The sequence below is a fragment of the Gymnogyps californianus genome, chromosome 6, assembly GCF_018139145.2.
Source record: "Gymnogyps californianus isolate 813 chromosome 6, ASM1813914v2, whole genome shotgun sequence".
NCBI lineage: Eukaryota > Metazoa > Chordata > Aves > Accipitriformes > Cathartidae > Gymnogyps > Gymnogyps californianus.
Genome location: NC_059476.1, coordinates 5,825,983 through 5,851,000, shown reverse-complemented (window position 1 = coordinate 5,851,000; position 25,018 = coordinate 5,825,983). Strand labels below are relative to the sequence as shown.

At 37.9% G+C, this 25,018-nt stretch overlaps 1 protein-coding gene across 1 annotated transcript; it reads right to left on the bottom strand.

Annotated features, from left to right (window-relative positions):
• Positions 1-587: 587 nt before the first annotated feature.
• Positions 588-11,281, bottom strand: NSMCE4A (NSE4 homolog A, SMC5-SMC6 complex component). The gene is made up of 11 exons (XM_050899176.1): positions 10,979-11,281; positions 9,620-9,700; positions 8,899-9,029; positions 7,674-7,825; positions 5,576-5,675; positions 4,070-4,160; positions 3,487-3,581; positions 2,677-2,725; positions 1,872-1,963; positions 1,198-1,289; positions 588-674 (listed from the first exon to the last, which is right to left on the bottom strand). Exons 1-10 carry the CDS (start codon positions 11,265-11,267, stop codon positions 1,206-1,208), a joined length of 1,164 nt encoding a protein of 387 aa, XP_050755133.1. The 5' UTR covers positions 11,268-11,281; the 3' UTR covers positions 588-674; positions 1,198-1,205.
• Positions 11,282-25,018: the final 13,737 nt, after the last annotated feature.

The following is a 25,018-nucleotide window of genomic DNA, read 5'->3' as shown; positions in this document are numbered from 1 at the left end:
CAGTGGTGCTAGTAGCAGGACAGCAGATCACTTGGTACTTACTACCTCAGCTGCTCCATCAGAAACCCTGCCTACAGATAAAGAAGAAGTCCTAAAAACTCCAGAGACGGTGGTCCTCCGAAGAGCATTTTCTGGAGATGGAGCTAGACTGTATTTATTTTGAAGAAAATAATGTCATGGCCTAATATAGCTGTCCCACCCAAGTTACAAACCCAAATACATGTGATGGACTTAGGAAAAAAGGAAGGAGGAATTTTTATCTGTAATTGAGACCAAATTTGCAAACTCAAACCTTGATTTCCAGAAGAGTAAGAACAGAAAGACAGTATCAATTTCTCCTGCAGCACCCAAGATCATCTAGATAACAAGATTACCACAGCAGAGATGGATAACCATGTAAATTCCACTTGCAGGCTACTACTGGGGAGAGACAAGGGATGAAAGAAGGGGGATAGCATTTCCTTTTTATGAAAGCTTTTAAGTGTCAGTAAACTTTATATAAGTAAACAAAGCCATAATAAATAGAAAGTATATGGTAATAACCCTGGGACAGGTATAAACAAGACAGCGTATATAGTGTCGAGATGTTCCAATAAAAATAAATTTAATTTTACAATATATACATATAAAATCTTTTCTGAAGGAAACATTTTAAAATATTTTCTTTAAGGCACCTAGGGGGAAGGAAAATAAGAGAAGACAGTAAGACAATATGCATTAAGATTTGGAACTTACCAAACAACTGTGACAATAAAAGAATTCAATCCTATCATTTAAAGGATTTTAGAGGGAACCAGGCTGTCTCCTGCTTCCCTAAGTCCTTCTTTAGGACAACATCAGCTGTCAGTAGGTTATAAAAAAAAAAAAAAAATACAAAAACTAAGCTACGATTCTTCACAGCACTGCATTCCAAGTACGAGTATAAAGTTCCAAAAATTAACTCAAGTACATCCCTTAACTGACCGTCAAATGTAAAAATAAAGTTTTTTTTCAATTAGTTACTGCGTAGAAGACTAGATTACATTTTGCTCCATGAAGAGATCAAGAATATAGAAATGTTCCAGACATTATACAGTTACCTTGCTTACAGTTTTTCTACATTTATAAGTCACAGGTAGTTGCCCTGCAGTTCTTCCACATGCATAAGGAACTCATGCACTGTATCCTTATTTAGTTTGATTTATTAAAAGAACTTACTTGAAGAATTAAGCTATCTCCATTTCATCTTCATTTCTGTGACAAGGAGGGCTAATCATGGGTTCTGTTATTTCATATGTTTCTACAATCTCCTGGTTAGAGATGACAAAGAGTAAGTAAGTTACAAGAGCTGAACTATTTCAATTTAATTGCAGTTACCAACAGGTAAGTAATAAGTTTCTCATACTAAAGCACTATGTCAAATTACTAAGTTTCTTCTGCACATTCTGAGTGAGAGACAAAGCAGAAGAGTTGTATGTGCTAAAAACTACTTTTTGTCTAAGATTTATTACAAACAGGAAACAGCGAGGAAATCGTATGGAGAACTTCCCCTCTAGAAGCAAGTATGATATATAAGGGAAGAAACAGACTCCATAATTTATGCAGTCCTCATATAAAACAGTAAAGGCAAGTCACTGCACAACTTAAAAGCACTTAAACTGACCGGGCTTCAAGGATCAACAATGAAATTACTATCCCAATTCTCAGTTTTCTTGCAGTTAAAAGCGTTCATTAGATTTGTGAGTGTTCTGGAATCCATAAAATTAAATGTAGTGATAATATATACAGGAACACCTCTCCTCATCAGAGTACATAACAGCACAGCTCTCGGATGCATTCTTACACTTAAGAAAAAAAAAATAATCAAAAGTATCAAGTGCTATCTATTATACCTTCCATTCTTGATGGTTCAGAGAGATGACAACCTGGTTCCGTGCTCCAGCACTATGGTCATCCTCCTTTCCCTCGTTGTCTTTTGAAGGTTCTGTTCAAAATATAGTATTTTCATAGTCTTTACACTTGTAAAGTCAGATTCCTCCAGGAACACAAAAGCTTCACAAAACCCAAATCAATTATACATGCTCCACAAAGTTAGTCTCTTATCGATAGCCTGTACCATATACTACTTCAGAAATTTCTTTAGTCTTACCTCCTAAAAATTTAGAAACTAACATTTCTCAGAGTCCCAGAAGGACCCAAGTATTTAATCCTTTATGAAATCCCACCTAAGTCTTAATCCCATTGATATCCTGGGGGAATGAAAGCCAAAGACCTCGTACATAGGATGGCATTTCCTTTTCAACTGTTTTGAAGTTGCAGCACTTCCCAACTCAGATAGACAAAGGAGACTTCTTGCACACAAAAATATCTTTTCTCAGCAAAGCGTAACAATGTTCATATACTTATTAGTGTAAATATCACTTAAAAGAAAAGGTAATAATCTTTTATTTCTATTAATAGAATTAATTTGTATAGATCAGCAAATGGCCATTTTCCATATTTTGATATTTAAAGAGACTCAGTCCTTTCAGTTCCTCTCATAAATCTCTGCATGCCTTCAATTACATTCACTGCGTATCCCCAAATCTCTACTCTTGCAGCTAAACATATACCTAAAACTTTGTGAACACATAAGATGTAGCTACTTTTCAATGTTGTAACAAAAAACAGTTATAGTCTTTTAAAGCTAGATTTTACCTATTATTGGCAATTTGTCATCATCCAGCTTTAATCTTGCAAAACCATCCTAAAAGACAGTAGGATTTAAAGTTTCAGAAATTAGAGCTAATTAGGATAATGCACTGATATTTCATATTTTTACTTAATATATTACATAATCATAAACAGGTAGATATATTGATAAAGAATCTTAATTGGCATACCAAATAAGAAAAATCATTTAAATATAGCACTTATTCATAAAGAATGCAGCTGATATAGGACAGTTGGTAACTGTTGGATTAGAAAAAAATTATTTTATTAAAAATCATTACTATTCATTAAATATACTTAACACCTAATAATCACATCACTCTTCACTATAAACCTGAAGTTAGTCAAAATATATTTGTAAGTTTTTCTCTTTTCCCAAATTAATTTTATTTATTAGACAAACTAAATATAGTTTGAAGTGCAAATCTGAAAAGAACATAAAACACTGCACTGACATACTTTCCTACAACCTCAATAACCGTTCTATACTCCATGACTACTCTTCTATAATCTAAAATAATGTGAGCTAGAATCCCTTTTTGTAAAGTGTATTGACAGCAAAAATTTCACTCGTTTTATTGGTAAATTGACTGTAGTAGAAAAATCTAACGAAAAAAATAGTCTGTCAACTCTTTTCCTTTTTTTTCAGTTACCAAAATACCATAGACTGTTTGTAGAAAACAAATTAGGATTCCTAATATTTAAATCCTAATCTGTCAATATTGAAGCCATAAAAACAACAAATCAATATTTCTAGTATCTAAAATAAGATGTCAAGAACGTGTCATGCCTTACCCTTATGATGAAGGACACGTGAAAGATGTTTTCCACAGTGCGGGCAAAAGAGTTTGGATCAATCACAAGATCAAAGAAGGAAATAGGTGTATCAGCTAGAGATGCAAAAATGGGTTTGTTAAAAAAACCCCACCAAACAGGTGGTATACACAGAGCTAATATATGTAAACACAAACTTAAGAAAGTCAGTGCTCCTTTTAAAAGCTAACTGAATGTTTATGTCAATTTAGTTACAATGCTGAATTCCCAGTTGCCTGCAGAAAGAAACGGCTTCTAGAGAATATTATTTTCTTCTGTCTTTTGCCAGATGCATATACATACGCAGTGACTATTTGATTGCCTTCTAAAAAATGGCATGCCCTAACAAGAGGGAGAGAGTAGGATTTAAATTTACATTGCAATCAAACAACAACTGATCAGTGTTCATAAAAAATACATAGTATATATCCTTCAACATAAAGATTTCTACTTGCAAACTCCACCTAATTTTGTTTCTATAGTTTAACCACTCTTAACTGTAGAAGATTAAGAGTATTCATTTCATCAAATTAAAGCTTTAAAAGCTTAATTGAATCATACTTACGATCATTTTTAAAATGAGTTTGCAATAATCCCAAGATCCTCTCTACTTCTTTTTCTGTAGCTTCCTGATGAGACTCCTCCATTTTTTTTAACTGGAAAAAAGAAACATAGTTTCACCTCAAATAACCACTGTTGTAAAACACGAATATGAAAAGGGCCTTTTATGAACACATAACATAAAAGATAGATTTTTTTTCTCTACGCCACACATGCAGTTACAGGCACACTTACGCAAACACGAGACAACTTACAAAGTGCTTTAGGAATTAATTCCCATCTTATAATATCAAACTGAAAGGCCACAGTTTGTATGTTTAGAGCCTATTTACAGGTCTATGCTTGCTTTCCAATAGTTCAGTGGAACGGGTTACCTCTAGTGGTACATAGTCTGTGAGCTTACTGAAGAAGTTTATTGATAAGCGTAGAAGGGCAGTTCATTAAGATCTTTAACTTTTTTTCAGAAAAGCCACCTAAGTTTACGTGTAAGAAACATCATGGCATGAAGTTTGGCATGGTCAAAGGACATGATTATTGTGATTTTACAGATTTGTTCATTATCTGTAAAGCAGGGTACTCCAAATCATCCTTCAAGTACTGTAATCAACAGAGTACCAAATTCACTTCTCAAGTACAGTCTTCAGTAACCTGTTTGCTGTTCCTGTTAGCTAACAACTTACCCTTTGACCACCCTGCAATAAAGCAAGCTACAGAAACTTTCACACATAACTGTGTATCTAACACAGATGTAACATGTATGCTGATCATCAGTGTTTACCTAAGCAAACCACAAAGAGCAGTCACTCACTTCTGGAAGCAACTCTCTCAAACCCTCCAGCTCCTCTTCTTCCCAGTACAAACTGTATCAGAATAACTTCTATCACTATTTGGATTATTATGAAGTAGGCTATATTTAAAAAGACATACTCAACATTTTGCCTCTATGTACCGGCATTATCAGCCAGAGGTTGCCCATAACAACATGGTTTATTTTTTCAAAGTTTCAAATGTAAGCCTCTCCGTAAGTATTCTCAGACTTTTGCCGTTCTGCCAGAGCAAGACAGAAAGAACAGGGAAACAGAAAGCTGGGAAAATAGTGGTGAAGTGAGCTAATTAGTTTGCTGTTAACCACATTTCTGTGCAAACACCACACACTGTTACGCTTTTTAAATAAAAGTTGAAGACATGCTAATGTAAAGAAGTTTCCTTTTTGTTTCCTTTCAAAGCAATGAGCATCAGAGCAAATAAGCTAATTTGAACTTGAAAATTCAGTCTGTAAATCCTATTTCTGAACTTGAAATCAGTCTGTAAATACTATTTCCTTCCACTCAGTGAAATACCGCAATCCACACAAAACAAATCAAGAAGCCTAATAACGAATAAAGTCTGAATCCTTTCGTACTACACGGTTTGTAACTACAAAACCCAGAACAACATGAACAGAAAGATTTAAGTCACTTGTAATAACTATGCCATAACAAATCATTAATAAAGAGAACACTTCGCAAACCTGAGCAGGCATTGCCCGTTTTTCTTCTCCTCCTGTAGTCTTTTTCTGCCTCTCAATCCGTTGCCTTGGTACAGGAGGATCAGACTTGAAAGATCCCAACCTAACCGAAATAAAAAGAACATATATATGGAAATAAGTTTTACAATGTATGCTAAGAAATCGATATACTGAGCAGTTGATCTCCTGACAAAACTGCAAAGTAATGACTGATATCTAAAAATAAAGCCTCATCACATTCAGATATTTCTGTAAAGAACCATCCCCAAAAGTTGCTCCCAATATATGTGGGCAGCCTCATACCAGAATTATCAACAGATGTATAAAATTTGATGCAATTATTCCAACTTTTTTTTTTTAAATTGAAAACTTTAAATCTACTTTTCTTAAAGCTAGTTAAGAAATGAAACAGAGTATATGGTTCATATCCTCCAATATTTCCATTTGAATTTATGACAAACTTTTCTGCCTGAAAACTCTCTCCATACAATATTTACCTCTCATCTATTGTTTAGTTTCTATAAGTTCAGATTTGCAGTAAGCTTTTTCTTTCAAAAAAAAAAAAGCCACAAATTTTTAAAATATAGTCAATCGATAGAACATTTAGTACACTAAGAAGAGATCCAAAGTTTCTCATTAAACAATGTGAGTGTAATATACGTGCTAGATTTAGGCACTTTCTTGAAGTGCTTACCTCTCTCCATTGACTATATAAGGGACTTAGGCTCCTAACTTTGATTGCCTTGAATCTCCACCAAGTTAGATGCCTAAAGGAGAGAGTGTGAATCGAGACTCAATTCAAGTCAGTTCAGCAGGTACCCAAAAATTCTGCAGCACATATTTTTCCCTATCTTGGGTGAGTTGCGACTGCTCAATTTCAGAAGTCACGGACTGACCATGAAAAAAAAAAACAACTCAGGCCTCAGATAAGAATAGATGGAGTCAGAAAGAAGTAGTTCTTTTCCTAAACTGAGAACTACACTTTATTATTTAAAATTAACATTTCACGAATATTCACACATCCTCCATCAAAAGAAGCCCATCATTACTTAAGATGTCAAAACGCAACTAGTGAGAAAAAAAAGTCTTTCTTGCAGTCAGTTTTGTCTTAAGATCATAAAAATGACTGGAAAATATACTTATCGTTTAGAGCTTACAGCCTGAAAGTGCAAACATGTTTGAAATATCTCAATCAGCTATCCAACATTAAATATCAGATAATGTATGATCAAATTATTATATTCAGCAACTTTCTTACAATTACAGTGATACTTCTTGGGGGGTGGAACAAGTGTAAAAGCATAGACAACTGAATAATATTCTATCAGCTCTACTGTAGATAATTTCATTGAACTAGATCCTGCTATTGTAGGCTGACTTTATGCGAGATTTAAATTGGAGCGTTGTCTATAAGCCAGGTGACTAAGGATCATTTGACAGCAGCTAAAAAGGCTCCTACTAAATGGATTGTCTACGCATAAAGAGAGATGACGCTAATTCTACATAAGGCCATTTCCCAGTAATCGGGTGATTTCTTCTGAAGGCAGAGCCAGAAAGCAAGATTCTAAAAGACAACCCATTAACACAGACGTACAAGAAGAACTCTTGGTCTCTTCATGATAATACGATCATCAGGTAAAAGATATAGACCCTGACGGACTGACCTTCCATAACTGTCTAGGAAAGGAAAAAGAAAAAAGAAGAAAAAAAAAAAAAAAAAAGGTTTCTCTATTCAAGATTCTGGCTGCAGCTTCTACCGGGAGAGAAAGATGAGGGAAGAGTCAGCTTTGAAAGGAAAGAAGATAACTTCTACTGGTTTTGGTCTGAAACAGGTAAATCAAGAATACCTTGCTATCTCTAACAGATACAAGTGATATTATTTTGTAGCCAAGCCAAATCAAAATCGAAGAGAGAAATACTGTGAAATATTTTGGAGACAAGGAGTTCACTGTACCATAAGAAGAGAGACCGTATAGAAGTTCTTGTTGACACTCTGTGACGCCAGATTAAACTCTATGCAAGCTCAGGGCATTAAAGATAAGAATCAATCAAGGCCATTAGCTTGTGCTGCAGTACATACTATTTCCTTAAATAAACTTACATATAGTGAAAAGAAGGTGCTCTTCTGAAGTACATTTCTGTTTCTTCTCCCAGTTTATGCCAGGCATTACTAGGTAAATAGCCACCTGAAATGCCCTCAGAATCACTATCATTTTCTTCTACTTCTATGCGATTTATACCCATGAAGGTTAGCTACAAAAGAAAAAAGCTGCAATGAAAATTCACTTAGAGAAAGATCAGTAGATACATTAATGGTGAAATACTGTATTATGGTGTTTGTCCTGCTAGATTAATATTTAATATCACTGCATAAGAACCTTGACTTCCCTGAAGATACTGTGAAAACAGAAAAACACTCACATACAGACTTGTGTTCAGCAAGCAATGAAAAAAGGAGCTATAGGTAAATAAAACTGCCTATATTCCAATAGAATTTCAATGATGTATGAAGTAGCAAAGCATTACTTAAATTGCACTACAAAGCTAAGAGGTCTCACAGTGTCTGAACACCACACACTTCCAGGAAGCCTAGCTCCTCAAATACCATAAAACAACTCATTTGGCCCAACCCTGCATCCACCAATCCAGACTTCCCCAGGGAAAACTTAAATAAAACAACTGAATTTGATGGTTTTTTATACTGCACAGCTCTAGACTTGACCAAAAAGACTCAGACTCCTTACTAATCTGCTGTAACATAAGAGAAAATTTTCGGGGGGGGGGGGGGGCGGGGGGGGAGTCTGCTTCAAAGCTATTCTGAACTGAGTCTTCTACCCAGTCACAGTACAAAGAGACAAACATGTCAAGTCTAAAAGCATGCAAGTAATCCAAAGTCCCATTTCTTGTCAGTGACACAGGGCCTTGAGAACTCCATCCAAAAACATATAAAGCAGTGGACAGTATAAAGAAACTACTTAGCTACTGGGAAACTACAAAACAATGGGTATAAAAAAAGTGCACAAGACTACCCTAAGAGCACAAACTGACTGAACTGTGATAAAGTAGCAGCAATGCAACAATGGGTGGGATGTCTGCATTTTAAGTTAGATTTTCCCCTATGCATATTGGAAATACTTAATACGTAGTTTAAAACAATTAACAACACTAACCAGAAAGTCAATCAAAGCAATTCATAGGAAGAGTGTTAAATTCCATCAGAACTGTCATGTACTGCCTGACAATCTGAGGCTTTTATTTTGTGATTCTGTAACAAATAGGGCAAACCTCTAGCAAAATTGTTGGCAAATTCAGAGTCTGGAACTCACCAAGTCTTCTGCAAATGCTAGTGAATCAAATGCTGTCATCTCAGAGTGCAACTCATTGGCTTTCTCCTTTCCTAGATTTGATGCTAAGACAAGAAATTGGGCATCCAGCGCAGCCTCTCGGGCACATGAAACTGTTAGAGAAAAGACTTCATGTTAGTAATATGAAATTGTCAAAAATATAATAATAAAACTTAGCAGACCATCCTGGGTATAGAGCTTTGTAAATCATTTTATTGCAATGACCTCTAACACAGTTACATAATCCTTATAATAATATTTGCATTTTAAAAAAAAGAGAGAAAAGGAGAGGATGACACTGACAAATGCAAGCACAGAAAAATAACACATTACCTTAAAGAATAAAATGCATTTTTCATTGACACGTTTTCCATCCCTCCAAGTGAAATGAACCCCTCTACACCAGTATCTTTTATATGTACTACTTATATATATTGTTCCACAGAGTCAAGATAAAGGAAGGAGTATTTCTAAATACAAACAAACACTAAAGTAATGATATTTATTTTCCCATATCAACTCACTCAAACAATTCCTCTTCAACTAAACATACCTATTTCAAGTTATACTTCAATAATTCTGATAAAGCACTTGGACCTCAACTTCATTCTCTTGCCCGTTTTTGTTTATAAGGCATCATCACCTCACACCTGGCCAGCTGTCAAGCAAACACCTCTGATAAGGACCACAGAATTTGTTTTACCTCCACTAAACAGTTTATTGGCTTCTTCCAAAGCTTCTGTCAGTCTGTTGCTTTTTGAACTCAGCATATCCTCACGATTTTCTGGGGGGAAGGGACACAAATGAAATCCTAAGTTACTTAAATATAGAAGCATCGAGAAATACATACTTACACCTTAATCAAAACTGGCCCATCATACACACAAAAATACAGAACATAGTTACAGTACATTAATTGCAAGATTATGTAGGCTCCATTTTTATTAATGCTTATGCATTAACTCAGTTTGAAGTAGAAAGTTTCAATTTACTTCAATGGAATAAGATTTATATGGTTGAATTTATGTTAGCAGATCCCAGATTCTTCTTGGTTCCAGTAAAATATCTGTATCTGTGTCAAAGCAGCTACCAGATACCACAGTTTTCTGTATGTTATTCATCCTACCTGTAAGTTATTAAGGATTTTCATGAAAGAAACAAACAAACCCCCAAAAATGCATGCTTGGTGACTTCCGAAGATCACCATGTCAAATACAGTTACTTATATGTAACAGTATACAAACGATTTAACAAGGCTTTCAGGTGTTCCACTCTGAACAGCTACTCACAGCACTGCTTTTAAAGACATACACCATACTTAATGCACTGACATATCACTGTTGTTTACACGGACTCGATCATCCATAAACTGCATTGTATTCTCTTGTAAAACAACCCTACAAATTTAGCAAGTATGCAGAAAAACAACACCCCATGTTGTCAAATTTGGCAGTGCTTACTCAAACAACCATTGTCATGCTTTCATGAGAAAAACAGCACACTCCAAACATACACGGGAGAAGTACTGACACACCTATCTACAGAGACGCTAAAAATCCCATAGCACTTTCTGGAAAGCCTGAGAATAACTTTCTGGTACAAGCAAATACTGGTACCTGCAGTTTCAAATTAAAGCTCAAACACCATGAACGCAAAATTGAAGGCTTTCAGTACATCTCCGAGTCTAAAGCTGATAGCTTCCCTGCATCAGTGCAGTCACACACGTCACGTGCAGGTAAATCCCTCACAATCTTGCTATCCTCGGGCATGCAAATGCTTCCAGGGAGACAAATTTCGACCTAACTACAGGCCCAAAATTGCAGCAGTCCAAGGAACTCGGAGCTTCCACGGAAGCTTTAAGAGTTCCTCAAACAACTAGCTCGCCAGGCTACCAGCCTGCCACCTAAACGACTGCCTCGGCACCCACTCGCAGCCCCCATTTCCCCGGCACAAAGAGGCATCCCCGCCGGAGGAAAGCCGCGCCCGCCCCGGGGCCGGGCACAGGCCGGCGGCCCCCACCGCGGGCTGGACCGCTCCGGCGGGAGCCGCACCCCGGGCTTACGCTGCACGCTGTAGATGAGCTCCCGGTACTGGTTCCGGATCATCCTCCTGCTGCGCTCATCGCCGGCGCCCTCGGCGCTCTCCGGCCGCCTGGGCTGCTGGCCCGCCGCCTCCGGCTCCTCCTCTCCCTCCTCCCCGGAGGCCGGCGGGCGCGGGCGGCTCGACAGCCGTTGCTGATTGTGCTGAGGCACGGCGCCGTCGCCCGAGGTGGACGGCAGCGAGAGGCGGCCGCGCTCCGCGCCCGCGCTTCGCGAGGAGGAGACATCACCGCTTCCACTCGCCTCCGACATCGCCGGTCGGCGCCCCGGGCCTTCACGAGCCGCCGCGGAAGAGGCGCGGGAGGCCGCCGCCGCCTCCGCCGCCCGGGCAGCCCGGCCCCGCGGAAGGCACCAAGGGCGCGGAAACGCCGTTACCGGTCGCGACGGTGGCCCGAGAGGGCCAAACCCGCGGGGCGGGGGCGGGGATGGGGCGGGGCGGAGGGGCGGGGCCAAGGCCGCCACCGCCCGGTCCGGCCCCGGCGCTATCGCCGCCGCCGCCCCGCGAGGTCGCTGCCGGGGCGGGAGAGGAGTGAAGAGCCCGCCGGGCGGGAGCGGGCGGGAGGCGGAAAGCGGAAAGCTCCCTGCTGCGCGGCGGCAGCAGGCTGAGCGGGCGGGCGGCGTCACTCCCTCAGGGCGCCCGCCGGCGGGAGGCGCGCGAGGGTCGGCGGCCCCTCTCTGAGGTAACCGCGGCCTCGTAACGGGGCGGGAAGGCAGCAGCCGGACCGACCGCCGCCCACAGCCCCCCGGCCGGTGTCGAGCCTGGCAGGTAGTTGTCCTTAGCGCGTTCCCAAGTAAGTTGCGCCTAAGAAGTCAGTCATTTCGAATGAATCCCCGAGAGGTCCGCTCACGCACGTCCGAGAAGTGACGTTTTACCTCTTGCATTAAGCAAGTTTTCTGCTTTTAAAAAGTTGAGCAGAAAAGTGCTAGAACTTTCACCTTTATTAAGGAGTGGAAATGTAATGATGAATCCGATCGTAACAAACCTTTCATCTACTTTTAAGCTTCTCTAACATCTGAGGAGCAGAAGAGGTGAAAATTAGAGACAAAGGGGTGATATACTTGACTGAGCATCTCTAATATATATATTTCCTTATAATATGTATAGATTAATCACTAAGCAGGGATCTGTGCTCTGGCAAATAAAGTAACAAATGTATACTTTGAAGTGGAATAGAGTCCTAAATTAGTTAATCGTGACTGGTGGCATTGTTTATACAAAAGACAACAAAGTTAAGGTCAAGTTAAATGTAAGAATATGTATTATTAATTTACCAGGAAGAAATGTATCTTCAGTATTTTTAAGTTATCCACAACCAAGCGTTACGAGTCTGGAAAATCAGCGGTATTCAAATTGTCATTTAATTATGAGCATTTTATATTACAGACTAAAAAAAATTTCTTTAATATGTAGTTTCTCCTCTCCTCCTATTCCTTTCCCAGTGCCAGTATCATTAGAGTTGAGTTTGGTGTAATGGTGGATCTGGCTTCTAATTTGGAGCAGTGGGCCATGTAACGTCCCTCATTGCCCTTATTTTCTCATAGTTCATCATAAGTTGTAGAACTCCTGTATAAATATCAGTAGTTTAGGAAGTGTGCTGAATGATTATTTCTGACATCCTGATGATCCTACTTTAAGAGTTCCTTGAAACAGACTTTTGGTTTATGTTATCACACCAATCAGATAAAACAATCATTAGCAATCTATTTCAGGTGTGAGTATAGAGTTTGCACAAGATTCTGACGAAAAGAGAATTAAAAGAATATGTAACAATATCAAGTTGCTATAATCTGTAAGAAATTTAAAACAGCCATATATGCTAAAAGCTTAATTCCTGCTTTCCTGGTTACAGCATGTAACTCCCCTTAATCGTGGAGTTCATAATGTTACTGTAATGCATATGCTCTCTGCTTCAGTGTACTACGTAGTGTTCAAACATAGTGACAGGATTGCCTAGAAGTTTTTACAATCTCAGTGAATTGTGAAACAGGAGAAAAGAGTTCAGAACCTTCACAATTTCACAGTGACTTCTTGAGGGCTTCAGTAGGCTGGAAATTGTTGGTGAAACAGCCAGAGAGACAAAAAGAAGTGGCTTCATCATCAGTCGGATAATTTAAGTCCAATTTTGTATTGATTCTAAAGCAAGGTCTATTACACAGGATTCTTATTGCAAGACTACATCTCCCAACTGACTCGCTCTTCTTTCGCTGTTAATGTATATTCTTAAATTAGTTAGAAAAAGAAGGCATTCTAGGTACAATGAACCCTAGCATTATAGGACATTTTCAAATTTGGGAATCTTTCACGTTATTGATACAGAATGAAAAACACTTTGTATTACAGAAAAGGCATTGGGATGAAGTATTCTGTAATTTTAACAGAAAATAAAAGTCGTTTTATTAAGAGGGCAGGTCATTAAAAACAAAAACATACTGTTACTTGCATTGATGAATCCCAGATTTTTTAAAAGAACACATACAATAGCCCGGATTTCCATCCCCCTGAAGTCCCAAAACACAATCTTCTTTTCTTCGTAGTGCACGTCAGTCAACTCCAAATTTTCTTATACATTCATAGTTTAGTTGAGCATTAATCCAGAGGTGTGTTGGGTTCTCCTGAGAACTTAACATACTTGTGAAACTTGAGGCAAAATCTAAATGCACGACTTACCGCAGGTTGGTACAATTAATATGAAACTTTTTACAAGTTTGCAAAAGCTCTGATCCATGCAAAGATATTGCCCATCAAATTGAATTCCTTGTGTGAATCCATTAGACTCCAACAAAGCTATCCTAAAGGATGATTTTAACCAAATACATTGTTTCAAAGATAACAGATGCCACTTAATATAATTCCAAATTATCAATATAAGGGTTTTATTATAATACACGAATAAAATAACAATATAGTATCTTAAAAGTTGGTTTCTAGGAACTTTCCTAATGACTTCTGAAAATCATACCTTTTCATTGTGAGGAATCTAGGAATTTATTTGCAGGTTTCTCTGCTTAATTTTCAAGTTCAAATTAATCCTGCAAAATATAAATACGTAACACTTAGTACTTCATTATGTGATTAATACTATTGTGTTGCTCTAATTATTGTGGTGTTTAATTAGAGTATTTTTAGCAGGTGTTCTAAAACATCTTCATAGATCAGACTGATTCAGTATAACAGTCATGGATCTACCTTGTCTTCCCCAAACCAGTACTTCTGCTGGACTACAGACTGCAACTATGCATAAGCTATCTTTCAAAATATATGTTTAAAATATTTCATTTTTCAATACAAAATTATTGAGTTATAGTTTGGACTCTTGAACAATTTTCTGTTCTTATACTTTGTGTGACTAGTAGAGTGCTGTCAAATTTGCATTGCAAATTCATTATGAGTAATACACTTTTGGACCCTAACACAGAAAGTCTCAAGAGAGGATCCAAGCAAGACTGGGGCCCATTGTACAATGTAGTACACAAACACACAGTAAGAAATATTCCCTATTCCAAAGACTTTGTAATACAGTACAAAATGCAAAATACTGAGCTGCCTCTTAAAGAGGCAAGCCACATTAACCAAAAATTAAACACTAAAAAGCACAATAGTACAACAAATACCATGCAGCATATAAATTCACTTTTAACAAGAATGTTGTGCACTATAAAAGGATTTCAACAACTACTGTCACATTCCTACAGTAGCTTGTATTTATATGTGAAATAAGACCACTCCTCATCGACTGGTGGAGTTTAACATGAATTCAGTTTTCAGTTTCATCACAAAAACCTCTTTCACTGAAGCCACACACGCCACTTGGAAGTGGTAGGAATGAGAGGAAAAGCCTACTGCTGGTCTTCATGTGGACCAGCTTGTCACAGCACGCACCATGCAGCCATGTGTGAGACAGAAGGGGGGTGCTATCAGGACTCCTAATTCCTATTCCATCTTCTTGCAGAGAACAGACTGGCAGTTTCAGACATCATAACCAAGTATCACGTCATCTTGGGTCATCTGGAGAAACTGAATCTGGGAGCACCGAGAGTAAAGGTATAATGGCATCTTTTTGCAGGAGGACAGAATTTCAGGGGTGGAAGTGTCAGCCAGCACAAACCTCAGTGTGCTGTCTCATGACTGGAGGGTGATGCAGAGCCATTGTGCCAGCACTGATTATCCTGCATGTAGGTAGGCACATACATTCTGCAGGCCTGCCCTAGGTCTACAAAGATGTCTAGGTTCTTGACTCCTGTTGATTTCAGTGGGAAGAAGTGCCTAAATTGTGCAGTAACTAGATCCTGTATTTCCAGCTGTTGCTGTAACAGTTGTCCATAAACTATCTTATCACGTGAATGATTTTTGACCTGTGCTGTAGCAGTATTGTGGGCAGCAGGTTCCTGATACAGACAGTGAAAGGCATAGAAAAGCAGAAGAATGAGGGCTGAAAACAGTGTTTCAGGCTATAGGACAGGTTGTGAGGAACTCTTACCAGTCTCAGCTATAGCAAGGGCATATTGTGCATTGTTCAAGAGAATTCGCAGCAGTGTTCCCCTCTCATTTTTCTTAGGAAAACGTGAGCAGACTGTACAGTAAGCCGATTTTCAAACATAGTTTAACAGCTGGAAGCCAGAAGCGGCGTCATGCAACCAGCAGATTCTGCCTCCTATGCCACTAACTCTGTTTAAGAATTACATTATTTATCTGAAAATTAATTTACAACACATGCAATATCACCTGTCATTTCCCAGACCTCACCTTCCAAAATAATGCCATTGCCTTCTGTAAGCTGACTCACAACACATGGCTTCAGAAAAAGGGGAAATATAGGGGGATATTATTAAGAAAGGACCACATATGCCCTTAACGTATGTGGACTTTCTCCTCCCAGTGAGTCTAGATGTCAGGATGCAAATATAGTCTTAACAAATGTGAGTTAGTTTTTTAATACCATCTGACTATGCTTAATACGAACTAAACATCTTGCAATATTGCCAGACATTCCCCTGCATTTTTATTTTGAGAGTTCTGCTTGCCCAGATAGTTAGATCTCTACTTTCCTGACTATTATGGTGTATATATGCCAATTGTTATCGTCAACAGTGGAAACAGTAACTTAAGAAAATGGTCCACGTTCACCTGATTGTGAGATTTTCAAATTGGTTTTACTCACCGAGACTATTTTTTCGTCTGATGTTCATTCAGTTCTCATACATGCATATATGCAAAACCTTATTGAAATAAGAAGACTCACATAGAGGAATCTTAAAATTCAATATTTCAAATATATTTGATATTCAAAAATCTCAGCAGAGATTCACTGTGTGCAGATTTCACCATTCCCTTTTTTGCCTCCTCTCAGAGTGCAGAAATGCACATAAAGTTTCTGGCATTTAGCAGAGGATCTCCAACTGAATTCTGATTCTTAACACTGCATACTTTATATATACCATGATATGCAGCAGCTCATATGGATACTGTATTTCAGCAAGCAATAGGCAGTCTCCATTGTCATCAAATACAGAGCAATAATGGTTTGTTTTTTTTTTACCGTGCTGAGAAGTGAATTACCAGTGGTGTTCACAGTGCATGTCAGATAGCTCGGGAGCTGCCCAGCATGCATCTAGAGCCAATAAACTGTGGATCTACCACCATTCGATTTAGTATCAAATCTAATAATTTGTCCAGTTCTGGAAGATTGGTCTCCTGATGTGAAGATCCCCGATCTGCTAGCAGATGTTCCTAGGCATTAATGGAAAAAGACATGTTTTTAAATGAGGCAGTTTAGTCACTGCCCAGGAGTGTTGCTTATGATTTTAAAGCATAAACTTTTTGCATTCCCCTTGAATACACCAAAATAAATGCTACTATTCAGGACAAAGAGATAAAGCGAGAAATTCATTGTCTAAGAATATTGCAACACAGGACCTGTTGCCCAGTGATGGCTGTTCCTGCCATAAACATAATCCTGGTAATCTGAAATGGGGCCTAGACTAATTGAAAACATCAGAAACAAAACATCTGAGATACTTGCCGTTCAGCTGCCAGCTCTGCAAGCAAACACAGATGAGGGGAATTTCTTTCAATAAGTGTAGCTAACTTAAAAAAATTGTTTTAGCAATGTAGAAGTGTAAGTTCATATACTTGGTTCTTGCAGAAGCTTTTATTTCCATATTTACAGATAATCCTGTGGGAGGTAAAAATCTGGCACCAGATATTCTTTCAGCAGAGTGGATTAGGTTACAGACCATCAAATCACAGTATATGTTGTGCCAGTCGAAGAAGGTATTTTCAGAGGAATATGAAAGAACAATTATTAATAGAACTCTGAAAAAAAACTGGGGCCCAATCTGGTGGGATGTCGGGGAAAAAACCCTGGCAGGATCAAACCCTCACTGGCACCAGGAACTCCTTTCTAATGGCTTGGAAGGTTTCATTAAGTGAAAGATTGACACAAGGTTGCTACAACAACATGTGGAAGTCATGCTGGCGGAGACTAAAATGCTCAAAACCTTCCACTTTTTCCCTACAATCAAACAGCAATTTAGTTTAGGAAAATAAAAAAAAAAAATCTTTGCAAGAAGGAGCAGGAAGTAGATACATATATCAATGATGCCTCAGAGCACAGAATAGCCAGCCAGCTGCTGCCTTGGTGGTCCACCCAGTACATTTCTAATGGAGGAACAAAGGAATTAAAAGCAAATGCAGAACAATGTCAGATTTTTGCAAAAGAAAAAGCCAATTAGTGCTCTGTAGAGTTGTGCCCATATTTTGCATAACTGCATGGCAATTTTTTGGACATTGAAATTTTAATTTGCCAATAATGTCTGTATTCCCAGAAAATTCATAGGAATTCACTTTTCTTTATAGCAATCTCTAGAAGTTATCACCTATTAGATATTGCCAACACCATGCAAACAATTGACTTAAGCCTAAGCACTTCTGTGAGAGGTTTAATCCTATCACAGCAATCATTTCTTCATATCTTCTGCTGATGTGAATGTATGTTTGTTACATGTGTTTAAAGGCCTGTAACTCACAACCTATTATGAAAGAAATAATTTTTTCCTCTCTGAAATAATGTATTCCAAGGGAGGATTTTCCAAAAGTACCAGAAAACTGAAAACATGCTCTACTTAAAAGTCATTTCTATGATTGGTGTGGGTTTCCTATTCCAGTGACATGTGCTTTGGGGGTTTATAGTTAAGACAACTCTATACTGAAGTGGCATGTTTTTTTCCTGAAAGGCTCACAGATGTAACGCTCTGACTTCAACCACTACATTGAAACAAGTGGGCTGAAAGTTCTATCTTACCCATCGTGAGAAGAGACAAGCTGCTTTCCCTCTTTTCTGACGGTGTGGGCAAAAGAAGGCTGAACACAGGCAAAGGGATGAAGAATGGAATGGAGGCAGGAGACTTCTTTTTCCTCCTTTCCCTCCTGCCAGGTAATCTACTAGCATTCCCAGACTTCAAATGCTTATTCTGAACTCCAGCAAAGCATTCCTCATGAAATATGCGGAGCAGTGCTGACTTGCAATGGTTTTCTTAAGGCAGCTATCACTTTTAGCCATGCTGTGGTTATATACATTTGTCATGTGCTAAACTGATTCATTTTGCCGAACTTCGCTTACTAAGTTAGTCAGGTGAGAGAGACAGCCTGATACTTAGGAGTTATAGTCCTGGAGTGAAAAGCCAGAGGGTAAAATTCCAGTTACATTGGTGTATCATGAACTTGTCTCACTGCCTTAAGCAAACAGTATACTAACAACAACAATGACGGTCGTCTGCACCCAGTGTACAGGACCTATCTCATGTTATTCTCATCCAGCATCTGAGAATTCCTGTGAAGAACTGATGTGTCATAGCCCTACAGCTCCCTGGGTCAGATTCCTTACACTTCATAGCTATCCAGCATAGTGTTCTCAAACATAAGCCAATTCACATTAATAGAACACTTTCATGTGATCCAGGGAGAAAGGGGATCCATACACCAGCTAGGAGTGAAGGAGTGCAGAAGGTTATGAAAATCAGGGACAGAGTGGTGCATTTTCATTTTTAGTCTAGAGGAAAATTGGGTAAGTAATTTTTTATTAGTTCTTTAAATTTAAAAATGTCTAGACTCAAAACAGTTCACTAATTATGTTTTAGACATTACAAAAAGGCAAAGGGAGTGTCTTATAAGTAAAAGAATCTTTTCTCCTTACCAGAAAAAAACAGTGGCTCCTTTGAGGTTCTATAGTTTCATGATCTCTTGTATAACTTGTTTTACAATCCAGATAACGTATAAAGTAGTCTACAGGATCATGTCTATGTAGTCAGTATCCTTCTAAGACCAAGAGACTGATCATTAAGTGTGCATGTCCTAAAAGAGCTGTCTTAAAAACATGTTACAACATTACAGACTGTAATAGCTATTTGCAAATGCTCAAGTTTTTAAATATGGCTCTCTTCCACCGTTGTTCTTTTTTTCAGAAATAGTTCTAAGGATTTGTTTCAGAAAGGATTGCTTGTTGATTTTAAGTGGCCATGTAACGACAAGAATGTGTGTTTCTCATGCAGAATTTCAGAGATAAAATTAGCTGGCTAGTCACTAGAAAGATTATGCAGATGTTTGACGATGTTCTTAAGTGAGAACTGACTACGATGTTTTGTCCTTTCATGCATAATGAAGTTTGCTTCAGGCTCTAAAACACAACACTGAACATCTGTAGGTAGAATATTGCCTCTGGTGACCCAAACCTTTTATCTTCAGGTAGTTGAAGTCAGTTCTAGCCTTAACCACTAGGAGAACTAATCAGATTAAAATAATACTTCACTAGTTTGAGATTAACAAGAATTTGATTATGTTATTATTTTTAATGTTGCAGACATTATATTGAAATATATTGTCAGCATGTAAGACCATGGCCACTTCAATTATTTCTGGATTTTTTTTAATGAAAGAGGTTTATATTACCACAATGTTTTGGTATGTTTTGGAAACTATTTTTCAAGTAATCTGTCTTTAAAAAGATAGGTTTATCTTCAGGCAGAAACTAACAATCATACTGACAGACACAGGATGACAATGGCAGACTTGCTTCTATCTGTATTATAAAGTTGGTATTTCCTACAAAACCTGATCTTATCCAAAAAATAGACTGCTTATAGCTTGTCATGATTCAGCTATTCAGGATCAAGCTGCTAATTATCTAGGAGCAGACCTTTTTCCCTTTACACAGCCCAAGAGATGAGTCAGAAACCTGCTATACATGTAGCAGTTAAGAAAAAAATCTCCATCCTTTCATGTCAAAACTTCTTAATTATAGATTCAGAGATTAATTAAGTAGATTCTAACACATATATCCATAAATCTTGTTTTAAAGAGATTTTGGAAATGAGAAAGGTAGAAGGGCTAGTAGTTGGCCAGAAATGTCAGATGGGCCTATGGATGGAAGATCTAATCCTCACTGGCTTAGTTTTCAGTACCCTGCCATCTGCATCTACATCTACACCTACATCCGTGCATTCTTCCATCTTTAAAACAGAGATCTGTGACAATGAAAGGCTTGGATACCCTGGCTTAGGGAGGTCAGTAATCACTTTGCATGTGCTCCAGAATTACCTAGTTCCTATTTTTCATCAAGCGTTTTGACAATCCCAGGGCAAGCTGTGGAAAGCAGCCTAGTCTAGGAAGAAGCTGATCTAAGTTATATTATAGCTTGGTTATTTTATCAGAAAAGCAAGTTGTCAATGACTGGATGTGCTTGGATTGTCACATGGGCACTGGTTTGTGGGGCTGATTAGAAAGGAGACCTGTTCAAAGCCAGTCAAACAGCCTACTGCAAAAAACAAAGAAAATAAATGCCCCCAGTTCCAGCCTTATACTTCATACTCACAGGTATGCCTGCAGACTGTTTCCTGCTTATACAAAAAATAATTTACATTGTAAATTGCTTGCTAGTTATTTTGTGGGGCTTGATACAAAGCAAGCAGGATAGAAATAGAAATAGAAGCAATAGTTTGGAGAGCTTCCAGAGTAGGCAGCAGAGTGGGGCCGAGGGGGAGACATCTCTGTGAAGGTTCAGGTTTTGAAATCTCCTGCAGGCTGTGGTAGGGTCCCTGTCTTCATTGGCAACTTCCATTCAGCTGGATGGGAGAAAGGTATTTTTGAAGATTATTGAGGATATATCTTTCTTATTACTTGAAGCTTCCTTTAAAATTCTCTTATATCTATCATCTTTTATGGCAGTATTAGAGAGTGGCAGTATTAGAGAATGATTTTATGGCAGTATTAGAGAATGATTGACCTGTAACACTGGGCAGTTTTTAATCAGTGCTGTGCTGCTTCTTTCAGTGAGGGAAGTCAAACCAAGCTTTCATACTGACCACTGACCTTTTTTCTGAAAAGATGGGCCCTCATTCTAGGGGAGGTGGGAGCCACTACACAGGCTGTGGAAAACTTTCAGATCAGCTTTTGTGTTTTCTGATGCCAGTGGAACAATGTTTATAGAAGCCCCTTAAGTCTGTAACAAGTCTGAAAAGAGTAAAATTTTACCCTACATCTATGATCTAAGCTTAAAGCTAAATTAGTAGCTTATATTCAGCTGATTCTAATTCAATTGCAGCAACTAATGGTTTGAAGAGTTGCACTGCTGACAGCCAGTATAAGAGTAGTGCCATCACAGATTATAGTTTTTATTTTTCTTAATATAATCCTTTTTAAGTACTGGCTTCTAAAAATCGCATGGTGAAACAAAGTTCAATTTAATTTTTGTATGTTTTCATTAGAAGTTCCTGAATGCAGGATACTATGAAAATATATCAGTTGATCAAGAAACATATACAGAATATACAAGGCTCAGCAAGTTTGACAAAATACTGAACTATATATTCTTGCCAAATTAAATTTGTCATAAAATGCTAGTTAGGACTTGACAGACTCATTTACTTCTCTGGTTTCACAGCAAGCATATGATCCAGCTAGCACTCTTGGTTCTTGGTCAAACCCAAGACTCAGCCAGCTCTGAGTCCTTGCAAATGGATTAGGATATGTCTGTTTGCTTCATGTGTAAACAGTAGTGTGCTGTGAGGAATTTTGTAGGACTGTAATAGGACTGTACATAGATAAAAGGTAAGAATGATTTATTTTGTTACCTAGATGAAATGTGCTTTTCTGAATATAAGTAATCAGAAAAGATTCATTGGATCATGGCAACCTGACTGGGTGTATAGTGTAAACACTTTTTCTTGCTATCAAAACATAATGTGATAGATATCATGCTAATATTTTTTTTTATATGAACGGTTGCCATATTTGCAACAGAAATATTTTAGAAGGAAACAGGACCAGTATGATTGTGAGTAAGAAAGCAGGACCACGAGATAATCTGCCTAGAAACAATGAAAGAAAACAGGAAACTTTATTAGTGAACCAACACTATAGCTGTTTCTGCAGAATAGATCTGATTAAGGAATTGGTCAAATTAGACCAAATGGCATACATTTTCAAAGGAGTTCTTTGGGAAGTATGATTTCAGAACATTTTCTCCCATTCCCCAAACATGCTTCCTCCAGTAGACCTGTAAAAAATATAGCTATTTTGGGGAGATATACACTAAAATAGAGGAGGGATATGTCCCTCAGCCCTATTTTCTATGATTCTATGAAGTGTCAGCCAAACAGCACCATTTCTATGCACTTAAGGTTCAGTGTCAGTTTTCACTCATCCTCCAAAAGAGGCAAAGAGGATGTGTCTAGATCTTCTGGAGCAAAAACAATTTTTGATGTTAACACACTCTGACATGGTGAGCAACTCCTAGTTGAAGCCAGAAGCACAAAGATTGCTGCAGTAAGGGTAGGGGAAAAAAGTACAAAAAAGCAGTTCATGAGTATCAAAATCCTAATTTTTACAGCACAGCTTAACAAATCTGCAGGTTTGGACCTTAGATGCCTAGTTTTTAATGTGCTCCATTTTGTTTTTAGCATGGTATAGACTGAATTCTCCAACACTTCAGAGGGATATGTGTGTGATGTATTATTCATAGCTGTCTTTCACTTTTGTTACTATTAGCCTAGTATAATGTGAGCTGTTGCCCTATTTTTCATCCTCACGAAAAAGCCTTTGATTAGACTATAAAGATTTTGTTTTATATTTCTGTATGTGTCTATGTATTATATATACAGCATATTGATACAATTGAAACTACAGTAATTATTATTAGCTGTTGGAATAAGTTGCATGCCTGCTTGTTACATTGTCTGTTACTCACATTTTCCATGCCACTTCCAACTGTAAACTGAAAATTATACTTAACCACTTTCTTTATGAGAAATAGCTGATTTTACCCACAAATTTGGAGTATTGCACAATTTTATTGAACCCATATGAAAATATCTGCATGATGCAAGGGGGCAGGAGGTTTAAATTCATGGTCTACATTAAGCTGGGGGTTTTTTTTCAGTTTCTCTGGTAGACTCTTAACTCATTGCACTGTTCACATCAAAAGGTGATGTGTGTCAGGAGCATTGAGCATGGAGATATTCTTGCATTCTGATAAACTAGCCTTAGCATTTCTTAATTGTCATACATGCAATGTTTAGTCCCTGCATGAAGACTTACCAGCCCAAAACCAATATTCGAACCATGGCACTACTAAACCATTTCTATTGGTAAAAAGATTTCGAGAGTTTTCGAAATTGCGCTTAAGCCTTTTGCATTAACATATCCTACAGTCTCATCATATCTTTCTATGGTAAGTTCTGTTCTTGCATCTGAAATTTAAAGAGGTTTGATTCAACCTATAGGCTATCACACTTTTCAGAGAAGAATATTATTCCTTTTTAGATGTACAGAACTTCACCATGTAACCTTTAAGAGTTTGCTCATACAACAAAAAAAGAATTGCATCTGGGTACAAGAAGATACCAATCTTGATTCACTTCAGCCCTTTAATTATGGAAGGTGGTACTGTGTATACTCCAATAGTACATGAACTGTAAACTGGACAAACAATTGTAGGCCTTATTTTGTGCTCATTCAATTGACTTGAAATATGGTTAGTATCCACTTCTTGGGTGCTAGTGACTGATATTTAGTTCCCTGCATTCTGTCACGGTTTCATGTTAAGAGTAGAAGTTTCATATCTTTCCGTTTACTAATATCTCAAAGTGCTTTGTGATTAAAAACAATTGATGTTAGCTGGGAGACAAAAGTGCCATCTGTGAACTTGCACATAGCATCAGCCTAGGCATTCTTTTTAATATTAGCTCCTGCTCTAACAGGAAAAGGTGCTTTTTTGCCAGCAAGTCAAGGATGTGCAGTACAAAAAGGCACTTGGATCTTTAATATCCAAAAGAAACAGTCATAAGTTTTGCATAAACATGTAATATTTCTATCTGAAAGATGAAATCTCAAAAAAAATCTGTCAAGCTAAAAAACTTGAGTGCTACTTTTCCCATTGCACTGGTCTTCTGCCATCATTTAAGATACCAGTGCTGACTCTTGGGATTTTGCACCCCAATAAAGTACGATTTTTACTTTTGAGTCCACATCCAAGTATGAATCCAGTCACTGGATTGCAGTGCTAGCACTGTGTGCTAAGGTTATAGCCATCATAGGTGCAGCTGGAGGAGAACTAGGGCAATGTTGCTTGTTTCCATTCACTTCATTACCTTTTGTTATTTTCTTAGGCATGAAAAGAACAGCTCAATGACAGCAGACAAATAGGTAAATAGTAGATGAATAGAAACCAACTGCAAAATCAAATTTCGTCTGTTCATCTGTCAAGTTCCGTCTGTTGTAATGACCAAAACCAAAATAACTATAGCCAATGTTCAAAAAACATAATTAGATTTTGATGTTAAAATCTTACTGAGATGAAAGGGGAAATTCACATCTTTAAGAACCAGGCTGTTGCAGACTCAGGAAGCCAATATTGCAGCCATTTGCAGATGATTTCTGAAGATTTTTTTTCCCAAATTTTCATTCAGTATTACAATCCCTGCTTAAAAACGTAAATATAGTGCCTAATTAT

Bases quoted from the DNA above. Each gene is read 5' to 3' on its own strand.
- NSMCE4A (XM_050899176.1), bottom strand. From the start codon at position 11,267: ATGTCGGAGGCGAGTGGAAGCGGTGATGTCTCCTCCTCGCGAAGCGCG. The intron at 4,161-5,575 runs GTTTGCGAAGTG...TCTTTTTTCCAG, and splicing joins AACGGGCAATGCCTGCTCAG to TTAAAAAAAATGGAGGAGTC. The intron at 3,582-4,069 runs GTAAGTATGATT...TTGCATCTCTAG, and splicing joins AACTCATTTTAAAAATGATC to CTGATACACCTATTTCCTTC.